Source organism: Centroberyx gerrardi, chromosome 18 (assembly GCF_048128805.1).
Source record: "Centroberyx gerrardi isolate f3 chromosome 18, fCenGer3.hap1.cur.20231027, whole genome shotgun sequence".
In the NCBI taxonomy this organism is placed as follows: Eukaryota; Metazoa; Chordata; class Actinopteri; order Beryciformes; family Berycidae; genus Centroberyx; species Centroberyx gerrardi.
In genome coordinates this window covers 13,065,736-13,077,866 of record NC_136014.1, presented here as the reverse complement: position 1 = coordinate 13,077,866, position 12,131 = coordinate 13,065,736, and the positions used below count along the sequence as shown (strand labels likewise).

Below are 12,131 nucleotides of genomic sequence, written 5' to 3'. Positions count from 1 at the left end.
ACACCGCCTCCACTCGGAGTAGAGGAGGAATAACCACAACTCAGACTGATTACTTCTCCAGCTGCCTGCAGGTGGCGCTGCTTCAAAACTACTAATGAAATGTATGTGTTGCTTTGTATGATTTAAAGATATTTCTATTGAGCTACACATGACCACATCACTTTTGCATATATCAGTGTTTTAGTGTTGACAGTTTCATTCTGTTGAAATGTGGAGCTGCAGCAACTTACAAACAACTGCTGAAATAAAGGAAACACCAACACACAGTCATATAAAATCACTAGAGCTGCTGAAGTGCAGCTTGGCACTGATTCTACAAACATCTGGATGGTTGTAACACCATTCTACCAAAATAGGTAACTAAATCATTTGTTTTGGATGATGGTGGTGGAAAACAGTGAACCAGGTGTTTCAGAACCAGAGTTTAGTCGGGTTAAGATCTGCTGACTGAGCTGTTTTCATCATCATCAAACTATATACTGACTTCTTCTGTTCTGTCGCTGCTATTAATGCACTGTTATCCCAGGACAGACCGCCATCAGGATATAAATGTTTCACCATATGATGAAGGTCATTAGCATTTAGGCTACCTAGCTCCAGTGGTAAATGAAAAGGTGGGTGAACTATGACCTCGACTCAGTGATTTAGGCCTACATAAGGCATTATAAGTCAGCACTATAAACATTATAAACAAAAATCAATAATACTTTCAGAAAAACATGAATTTATGCCTTCTTCCTAAAATTAAAATATCTTATAACATGCATCAGTATTTACTGTTGTGTATACTAAGAATAGGCCATGAGTGGGCTTTGGAAAATTGTTCAAACGCTGAGCAGCATTCAACTCTGCAGCTGCAACTTTCCTTTTCGCCACTAGATGCCGCTGACACGCTTCCTGATGACGTCACGTGTCAAATGTCAAAAGTCCTAAGAATGTGTTTCATCCTCGCCGGGTGCGGTGGCGCGCGCCTGTAATCCAAGCTACCGGGAGGCTGAGGCTGGCGGATCGTTTGAGCTCAGGAGTTCTGAGCTGCAGCGGACTATGCCGATCGGGTGTCCGCACTAAGCTCGGTATCGATATGGTGCTCCTGGGGGAGCCCGGGACCACCAGGTCGTCTAAGGAGGGGTGCACCGGCCCAGGTCGGAAACGGAGCAGGTCAAAGCCCCCGTGCCGCTCAGTAGTGGGATCGCGCCTGTGAATAGACGCTGTAGTGCAGCCTGAGTAATACAGCGGGACCCAGTCTTTATGCTGCTTCTACTGCTACATCTCTTCATACTGTCTGTTGATATTCACTTTATACCATAATAAACACAGTTACATTTATTGAACGCCCTTGCTGAAGGTAGACAGGAGGAAGCCTAATTTAGGCTGTCAAATAGATAATAGTGATAGCCACACACACACTGTACCATTAAATTGTTACGTGATATAACAGCTGAAATTTGAATGTCCAACATTTATCTAGGCCTACTTATTCCATGAGAAACCTTCATAACCTAGTAATGGTTTGCTTGTCCTACACCGCCTCCACCTGGAATAAAGGGGTAATGATGCCTCTTCAGACTGATTGTTTTAGTTCATCATAAAGTATATGATCATATTTTGAAATTTGAAAATCCATTCGTCTTCCTAACGTGAGCTAACTCTTCCTCTGTCAGAAGATCAGATTATACATGTCCATACATTCTGTGTTGTGCATCCTACTTTCAACAGTAAATAAGTCCAAATATATGAATTAGTGAAATCAATAAATAAAAAAATCAAAATTGGGACTCGCATATAACATATGGGAATAAAAGACCTCTAGAAGCCAAAGTGTATATCTAAACCCAATATAAATGAGCTAACAATACCAAAAGAGTGCAATCAGGGTGGAAGTTTATAGGGAGATGTTATCTAACCAAAATGTTGCATCATGTAAACAGATAAACAAGAAGCCACACTCTTTATTTCATAAGAAATAGGTGACATTTCCAACCACAAAATATGCCAAAGAAATGCTTCAAAATTGCCATCATTACAGTTAAGTGTGCCTCTATTCCTCAAATCTCTGAGCAGAGATCAAGGATAACTGATAATGTTACTTAAGTGACCCAACTCATTTGTTTGTATCTGAAGGGTTAAACTGACTCCAGCTGAGTATCTTAATACCACTGACCCAGTATACCAGTTCTAACTGATTATACAAATGTTTGCATAATCAAGACTTTGGCCTGCATGTTAGATGTGGGGCAAAAAAAGGACAAAATGAGACAAAGTGAGTTAATTTAAGCTTTTTACTGATTGTGCACATCCTCAGTAACAATAACACTGAAACATGAATTAATTCTATTCATCTGTGTTCAATATACTTACACTGACAATGTTTGTGTGTAATGTTTGTCATTTAAAGGTCATACGCATCTTGATCTTCACTTTCCTTTAATAGTTGTGTGGTTAATAGAAACCTCCCACAGTCATTTCCAAGGAAGAGACACCACAAATGGGGGCCTCTTACACCGCTATATAAAGGAATCTTTAGGGGTTTTTCAAAGTGAAACTCAGGAGTGGCATTTAGTTGACGCTTCTCTGAGGAACCCTGATGACGTCAATAATAACAGTAAGGAATTGAAGACATCATCATACAGTTGAAATTCATTTTAAGTACACGTATCATCCCTCACTTCTTGTCATGATACTTGTCACCTTTAAATTTTACTGTACCATTATTATATTTCATCTACACCAACACTTTTGTACAGTGCAGGTGCCCAGATAGGATCCAACACAAATGCACCTGCAGCAGAGGCCACTTTAACATGAGCAACACTGTCCATACAAAGTGATTACTGAAAATATGTTTGTGATAGTAATTAAATGACAAAAATATCCAAAATGTACAAAACATGTTGATACCTTTTAGGAATTAGGAATTATCACAGTCTACTAGGCATTTTAAGAGTTTATTTTTTTAGAGTTATATGGTTTATCAAAGTTCACACCTAAGGGAACCTTTTGCATCTTTCAGGCACCCTAAGGTCATTTAAGGTTTAGAGAGCAACTCATGCCAGAAAGTGGGCCATACTAAGTCAAATCTCCAGACTTGCTTTTTTTTTTTTAACTGTCTGTGCATGTATTGTGTCTGGGTCCTAGTTACAGCAGAATTTGGCTAATCAGCTTCTCTCCTTTTCTTTTTTTTTTCATACTCAAGTGTTTTGGACGCCGTTAAATGCCAAGTATTAGAAACGTCTGCCCTTGTCCAAGCTCTTCAAAATTCCTGTGATGGTGGAACATGTTTTTGTGTGGGAGGGCTGTTCTGCCAAGCAAAGCTGTTTTGGTCCTGATTTTTTTTATATTTCTCACAAGAAAATCTTGTTCTTGCGCCACCAAATGCTACCTTGTGATAATTTGGGGGGAAAACAAGAAATATAAGAAATAACAACTTAATGGTACAGCAGCTTTAGCGTTTTCACCCCCTGGATATGTATGTACATTTCGGCACTGTGTCGGGCATACAAATATTTTCAAGGAGCATTATGTATGAGTGTAAGACACACGCAAAATATGAACACCCTGTCCAAAGTCAAGAGGATCTGAACGCAAAAATAAACTCGCTGCCGGTGTAATTTTTTTTCAAGTGTCTATATTCAACGAATACGTGGAACGGTTTCTTCAAACTGCCAATTTGCTTGAAGATGCCCCAGCTCCTTATTGTACATGCAGTCATTTAGAGTAAAAGGCTCAGAGGAAATTTTAGGTGGGGTGCTGGGGAGCCCCTTGAGCATTTCTCAATGCCCAAGTCCTTGACATTGCCTCAGCTCATTGCAGCTGGTGTGGTGCAAGCGAGAGACCGTAGAATAGTACAGCGGCGGAAAGCACCATGAAGCAATGTGTAAATATTCAGAACCCAGTCATCCATGTGGAGTTTCTCTGTCTGCATGGGATGCGCTGTCTCTTGAGAATGTAGTCGAAACGTGTCAGTGTAGTTGTTTGCTTAAAAGGGGAAGAGAGGGAATGTCCGTGATGTGTGTGTATGTGCCCTCTGACACATACACACACACACACTCACGCACTGACACACACACCCACACACCCACCCACCCACACACACACACACACACACAAAAAGAATTACGCAGCAAGGTCAATATCTTCTATCATTTAGGAGAAAAGTACTCCCATTATTTCTGTCATTTTTATTATGCAGCTGACCCAAACAATAATTCCATATAACAATTAATTTCTTGCATACACTCAATCAATATTCATCATATAACTTTGAGTGAGATTGGCATATGTCCAACTATTTGTTGAGAATGTAACTTTAATCCTCACCCCAGTAATCAATATGGCCTTGTTCTGGAGTTTACAAGATTACCTTATGTGCTTTTATGTAAACTTTCCATCAGACATGTGACTTCCAGTCTAATGTAACTTACCCTATTCTTACCAGAAGCCACATCAGATACAGCTAATTAGGCAGACGGCGAGTCTCACAGTGTATGTGTGTCAGAGAGAGACAGAGAGAGAGAGAGAGAGAGAGAGAGAGAGAGAGAGAGAGAGAGAGAGGAGGTAAAGGAAGAGAGCATGAGCGAGAGAGTGAAAGAAAAGGAGGAGTGACAGAAAGGGAAAGAAGAAAAGAGAGGGAGAAAGAGAGTCATTACTCACTAAGTGATAAGCCAAGTTCTCCTCAGCACTCGTTCTGGTACATAGACTCACACACGCACACACTCAAAAACACAAAGCAGAAGTGGAGAAAGACGAGGGGTTTCAGTCGCCACAGTTGGCTATGGCTCAGGGCTCCGACAGCAATGACACAAGTTACAACAAGTCCCCATCACCTGGAAGCAGGCCGGTAAGTGTGCACTTCCTTTACTCTCTCTACAATGTACATTCAGTTAGCACTTATTTGGTTACATCACATTTTAACGAATGACTTCTGAATGTGTAAATAGACCATTAAGAGAGAATTTTTCAATAATATGCTTATGAGATAAACACTAAATCTTCCAGTGTGACTGGGTACGGTGCTTTTGTGCATATTTGTTGGACAGTATATTGTAGAGGTACTAGTTCAGTCTTTCTTGGCTCTTTTCACACTTTCTCTGAGCCTTTCACATGCACACATGGGCTCGTGGCATGACTCGCTTTAGTGTAGGCTTCTGCGAATTGCAAAATGTATCACTTGTCCAAGTAGTAGGGATATGGTCACTTGTTTTGGAAGTCATCAAACTGTGAATGATGTGAGAGCTGTCAGAGACAGAGAGCGTGTTAGAAATGTACGTTTCTGTGCATGTGGGATATTGCTCATCATCATCCCACTTGAAAAGTGTGCTAACTGGGTTCACGTGTGCCTATCTCCAGCACATTGTAACTACATCCTTGCTGAAAAGCATGTTGTAAATACAATATTCAGAAGCTATGTTACACACATGTGACTAACTGTGAGCCTCACTATATTTGGATATAGCAAATGATCCACAGCATTACTTCTTTTTGCAATAAATATACAACTTGGTAAGAGTTAGAATGTGATGTGAAGGTGATTGGTTATTTTTAGGTGGTCTGTGTATAGGTTATTCAATAAAGCATTAATGGAAGATACGGAAGATACGGAAGACGTTAGACGATCAATGAAACAACTCAGTGAATTATTGTCCCTTAGATGCACAACTGACTCAGCATTTTGACTGTGCTTAGTTATTGTGATACCGCAAAAATGTAGTGTTCAGGACATGAAACAGGGTGTGCGTTCTACCTAACCGATGACTCAGCCACTCCCTAACCCAGCCCTTGCCATTAGGTGTAATGTTAAGCCCATCTTCTGTCAAACTGTCATTAAAAAGAAACGGATACGACTTCCATTTTTCGCCTTCCATCAGTAATGGGCAGTGACATAAACCGCAACAGTCTTATCAGCCTCCATGCTGATTCACCTTAAACAATCAAGCATCTGCTGTAGCCATTTTTTCAGGTTTGGAATACTCCCAGCGCTATAAATATCTGCTTACTGTTTGATCCTTATGCCATTACATAAACATTAACTTTAAGCCTTTGTATTTTGTTAGAGCTCCTCAGATGATGTCAAGAAGGTGATACGGAGGGAGAAGAACCGGATTGCAGCTCAGAAAAGCAGGATGAGACAAACTCAGAAGGCTGACAGTCTACACTTGGTGAGGAGACTTTTTTTGGGCATCATGGCTTGGGCATCAACAGCAACACAATTTTAAACTGAAATACTCTACAATCTAATCATTTCACAAAATATTTGACCTAATGTGACCTTGTGCAAACACTGAGGCACCCATATGGTATTAAGTATAAAAACATTGTTCCTTTGTGTCAAATATTGTTCCAACAACATGACAAAGTACCACATAGTTTTCCAATCACATGGCAAAGAAAGTTGGCAGGTCATACTGTACACAAGCCAAATTTATAGCTCTAAAAGCCACCATTTTGTAACAGCTTCATTGTACTGTAAGAATGGTCACAAATCAGATTATTTATAGAGGGTACACACTCCAAGATGTTTAGCGGATTTAGCAGTAATTAGGCTATCGCTCTCTAATACTGCAAAATGGGGTGAAACTTCCACTACATAGATTTTCTCAGAGGCTTTAGCAAAATTCCCAGCTCACGATTTTGGTGCATGGTTGTTGCATAAAGAACAGCAGGATTGATTCTGTTAACTGTCCAATCTAACTCCACCATGTGTAGCCAAACTTCGCTGTCTTGGTCTGTTTCTAAGCGCCCATGCAGTTCTTCTAAGTCTCTGGGAATTGGTTTGTACTATATTTACAAGACGCTACCTGACCATGTGGCGATGTGTCATGGCTTCTGTTGAGCTGCACACTTGGACGCTTCTCTCTATGTTTGCAGAAGCCTAAGGAATAAATTATCACGTGTGGGCATCACTCCCTTTGCAGCAGAACCCAGCGCTAGAGATTATTGCACTGAATATAATAACAAAAGTGTGCTTGGTCCCGCAGCTTTGTTCGTTTCTCCCTTTGTCCTTTTTTGTAGCTCACTTCATGCGATAGGTGGTAGTCAGTGCTACAGCTCACACTTTCATTACAACGCTCAATTCTTTGACTAGGTGAGGCTTTTAGTCACCAACTGTCGCTGGAACTTAAAAAAAGAGCACAGGCATTTCTTTTTTTTTTTAATTTACAAACATTTAGCTTTGTAGGTAGAAGTATTTATCAGTGGGATGGTGCTGTTGTGTTCATTTCCTTGCCAAATCTTGAGTTAACTAACCTGTTTATCCAGTATGTCCATGGAAAATGACATCTCCAACAATCATAGTAATTATCTTCTGAACACCTTTCTAACATACAGTATCTTTAGATGCTGTCACCTCGTACATCGACCCATATTTGTACATACTGACCTAGTATCTGCTCTGTCTGTGACTTGAGGCTTCAACAAAAAGTAATTTCTGGTGTACTGTGCTCTGTCAACGCACTACGCGACGCACGTCTTTTGTGTAGCTTTTCTTTTTAACTTTATCAGATGAACTGGAGGGAATATGGTGTCATTGACCTTCAAACAAACCCACATTGTAGGTAGCAGTAGATCCTGTCTTTGTGATTTGAATAGATGAGATTCCCTCTGCACAGTATCTTGCACATTATCCATCTCTTTGAGACCTGTCAGAGTCACACAGAACACTAGGGGACCACACAGCATATTTTGTGGTTTTGGTTTCATCGTCTCACTAGATAAACAGGAAGGTGAATTTTCCCTCTCTATGACACTGGGCTTATTTCCTGTTTCTTCAGTAGTATTTTTTCTTCAGTGTAAATGAGCTTCAGATTGTAGGTCGTGGGCAGAAGGGGAGAAAAAGGCAGTCACTTCTGGTAAAGTGCTGATAGCAGTGGGCTGTATTTGGCTAAGTGACGCAAGTACAGGGGTTTGCCCAAAGTGCCTCTGACAGTAAGGCCCTATATTGCTCAGTGTTATAATCTCTGGCCATGGTGTGATGACCTTTTGAATACCCAAGTGGAAGATTTCTCCCCTGCTATTCCCACACTATAAAGAAAAAGTGCCATCACCCACTAACTCACAGTTTGCACTATTGATCCTATCTCAAAGTTGTACTAACCGGTCATTTACTCTGTTTTGGAACTTTACTTGTGAACACGTGAACCCCAGTAACAGGTGTACAGTTACTCAACCAAAGTAGAGTTACATCCTCTAAAAATATTATAATGGAAACTTTTGATACTGTTGTGCCTCAGTGACTTGCACAGTTCAGTCAGTTATTTACAAATTACATTTTTTTTATTGTTAATATTGTATACAATATTCAATGTTACAATGTTACAATATTACAATATTACAAGGTACATCGCAGTTGTACAAACTATTGTTAGTGTTAGGACAAGTCATAGCACTATAAGAACAACCAGAAATAAATAAATAAATGAATAATAATAATAATTCAAAGTAAGTATGCACTTTATGTTCATGCAAATGCCCAACAATTCTATCTGTTGCTGCTGGCCCTGCACCCCCATATTGTCACATTTCCATCCGTGCCAAAATGTACGATGTTTCTCTCTGTGTATCATAGACCATGTTACCACCCCAAATCCAACGTAGTCCCTCGGAAATACATAGGCTTCCATGTGAATAGGAGATTACTATTAACTCCTCCTAAATAAATAACTCTCAGGGTACAGGACCTCTGCCCAGCAGCAGCAAGCCTACCATGTTTGAGACTTATTGCAATTTTACATGATGCCAAAAATGGTCCCAGGTTTCCTTCATTTTTCCATTACCATTGATCCTACCTAACATATTCTCATATGCTGCTATTTCAATCATTGCATCCATCCACTCTTTCATATCAGGGGATCTCAAACATTTCCAATTGCGTAATATCATCCTAGCTGCTGTAATATTACCAATCATTATAAGGGTGAACTCATTATTGGTAACGTTTGGTATAACTGTCCTGTCCCCTAAAAGACATAATCGTGGATGTGGAGGCAATGTTGATCCCAACCATTTCTCCAAGTTTCCCAGAATCTTACACCAAAGTGTATAAACCAAAGAACACTCCCAAATCATATGTAAAAATGTACCTGTGTCCTTTTGACATAAATCGTTAGTTACTAGTCCCGTTCTGTAGAGCCTAGATGGTGTCCAATAATATCTTGTAATGGATGAATTTTCCTCTGATTTCTTTAATATTTTTCCCAGTATTTGACAAATTCTGAACCAATCGTTATTCTCAATATTACACCCGAGATCTTTCTGCCATATTATTCTGAGGTTATTACATGAATCTCCAAATAACTGATTACATTTTCTGTAGAAAACCAATGCTTTTTGGGATTCACGTGGTAATTTGAAGTACTCCAACAAAAAAATTTCCTCATTGAGGTTAAAATTAAACTTACTACTAATACAACTCTGTATTTGTAGGTATTTCCAAAAGTTTCCTTTGCCTTCAAACTTATATTTCTTCATTAAATCAGAATATGACATAAATACCCCATTCGCATACAAGTCACCTACAGTATTAATCCCTTTGGACTGCCACTGTTTCCAATACACCGTTTTTTTCCCTATCCGTATTTCTGGATTGTACCAAAGTGAGGCATAGGATTGTTTAAAGAGAGATATTTTGTGTATTATATGAATTTTACTCCAAATCTCCCTTGAGTGGGATAAGACAGGGTTTGAGTTTGACTTTAACTGATTTCCTGAACGCTGAGAAAGAACATCAATAGGGCGATATGGCAATAACAACTTTTGCTCTATAGTTACCCAGTCCATCCGTAAATCCTCTCCACAACAATGTTTGGCCAGCTTAACTATTTCGAAAGACATGTTATACATCCTCACATCTGATAATCCAAGGCCACCCCTTTCCCTTGGAGAACACATTTTACTCATTTTAATTCTGGGCCTCTTCCCTTATCCTGCTGAAGGTGTCATCCTGTAATAGTATGGTATTCATCCTCCATCTTCCTTTCCTACTTGTTTCTGCATTTAAATTAATATGAAGTTCTACAGTTCAGTCAGTTATTTGACATTGATTGTAAGGCTTGTGTTTGAGTAAGTATCCATAGTTAAAGGGCAACAGGATATAATGCAGCAGATTATAAGCAGATGAACAGTGCTTCTTGAATTGGCTATCCATTGTTATGAGTTGAACAATTTCCATTGCCTGCATCCATTTTATGTTATCTAATGTGAATCCACCTTTAAGGATCATACTGTGAAACCAAAGGCATAACATCTTCAATAACATCTTCATTGCCATAATGAAGGACAAGTCTGTTCAAACTTGGTGTCACTGTCTGCTTTCAGGAGAGTGAGAACCTGGAGAAGGAGAACGCTGCCCTGAGGAAGGAGGTGAAGCGGTTGACGGAGGAAGCCAAGTACCTCTCCTCCGTGCTGAGCAGCCATGAACCTCTCTGCACCGGCCTGACTCCACAGACACCGGACCTCCTCTACCCTCCTCACCACAGCAGCTATCAACGCCAGCACATTGCTGTACCACACTACCAGCACTGACCTGACTGACTACTGAGATGGCTGAAGATGTGCTGCGAAAGATGACTGACCTCAATGGAGAGTGAATGACTTGGAGGACGGACATATTGCCTATAGATGTCAATCTTTGTTCAGTTTTTTCACATAATAGTTTACAATTTTTTTTTAAATGGGAAAACTGATCAAGGAGTAACATGCAGGGCTAGTATATCCGCCAAAGATTGACAAGATGGAAACCAAACTGCTTTTGGGATTGTAACAAGCAGCAGTATTCAAAACTATTTATTTTGCTTCTGATCATCTATTTGCTTATATCTGATTAATATCAGTGATCTGCATGTGACATTTTATGGCTTGGTGGGTAGATTTATGACCTTTGAACTAGTCTATGTTTACATTGAGAAAACCAACCTATGTTAGGGTGACTCAGACGATATTTTTGTAAATTGCTTTTTCTAGTGTGTTGGAGAGCACCTTTGTCAAGTGTAACCTGTTAGTTTTTTTTTTTTTTTTTTTTTTTTTAATTGAAATCATTATGTTTTTAGTTTTTTGTGTAATATGTTATAGTCTATTTTGTGTAAATGTAGATTGAAAATGCTCAGGAGATTTGATTGTTGACACAAATAGAATGTAAAGTCAAGGTCCTGTAGGCTTAGGTGAACCAAAACTTGATGAAAATGAAATGTTTTGTTGCAGAGAATGGGCATTCAAATGGTCTTTGACTTGACTGTGGAAACCATTCTGTAGTGGTGATAGCTATGGATAATGCTAATTTGTAAGAAGACCAGCACTGATATTTATTAAATGTGATGCCTTATGAACTCCTGAGTGTTGTTATTCAGGCCATATGTTTTCACAGATATTTCACAGATACTGTAACAGTTTGTATCATAAAGGATGCTGTATTTCTGTGATGAGTAGCTCCCTAGATGGCACTGTTTACCAGTAAGAGAAAGCAAGTGACAGCAGTGTACACAATGCAGACCTATCCGGCTACAAATGAATATATTTTTTGTCCTTGAACAGAATTGAGGCGTTTATCTCATTCACCACTTTGTCAACACATTCCATTGTGTTAGTGAACTAAAACAATTGACCTGTTATCTTGAATGTTTTGAAGTGCCATAATGCTTTATTATACTCAACAAAGTTTAAACAAATTGATCACGTGCATATTTCAAATCATACATCAGACAAACCCATTCATAATCTACCACAGAACAATCGTAGTCATTCGTAAAAAATATTTTTTTTAAAAACCCATGAAAGATATTCTGACTGGCAGTTTTACAGGCTGACTCTGTTCACAAACCAGAAAGGGGAGTTTAGGAATAAACTCCGCCCATGTGGCAGATCTAGCCGACTCCTTCCAGGATCCCAAAGCGGTCTAAGGTCTGGGTGGAGGGTCACAGGGACTCCTAACACGTGTTGACACTGGAAAACTGACCTGGCGCTTCGTGGACCTGAGCGGGCATATCCTCACATTACATTATCCGTAACCCCAAAGTCTTTCTCTGTACGGGCTTTGAGTGTAAGTAGGTCACTAGAGCCAAATTCAACCCGGGGAGGAAATGCTAACGGACCACATAGTGCTGCACAGGTTGGAAGTTGTAAAGCCTCGCCGCTATAGTAGCTTG

The 12,131-nt window shown here is 39.7% G+C and overlaps 1 protein-coding gene across 1 annotated transcript; it reads left to right on the top strand.

The window, feature by feature from the left end:
* The first annotated feature begins 4,599 nt into the window (after positions 1 to 4,599).
* Positions 4,600 to 11,612, top strand: batf (basic leucine zipper transcription factor, ATF-like). The gene is made up of 3 exons (XM_071916434.2): positions 4,600 to 4,837; positions 6,051 to 6,155; positions 10,309 to 11,612. The coding sequence occupies exons 1-3, from the start codon at positions 4,772 to 4,774 to the stop codon at positions 10,513 to 10,515; spliced, it is 378 nt and encodes a 125-aa protein (XP_071772535.1). The 5' UTR covers positions 4,600 to 4,771; the 3' UTR covers positions 10,516 to 11,612.
* The last annotated feature ends 519 nt before the right edge of the window (positions 11,613 to 12,131 follow it).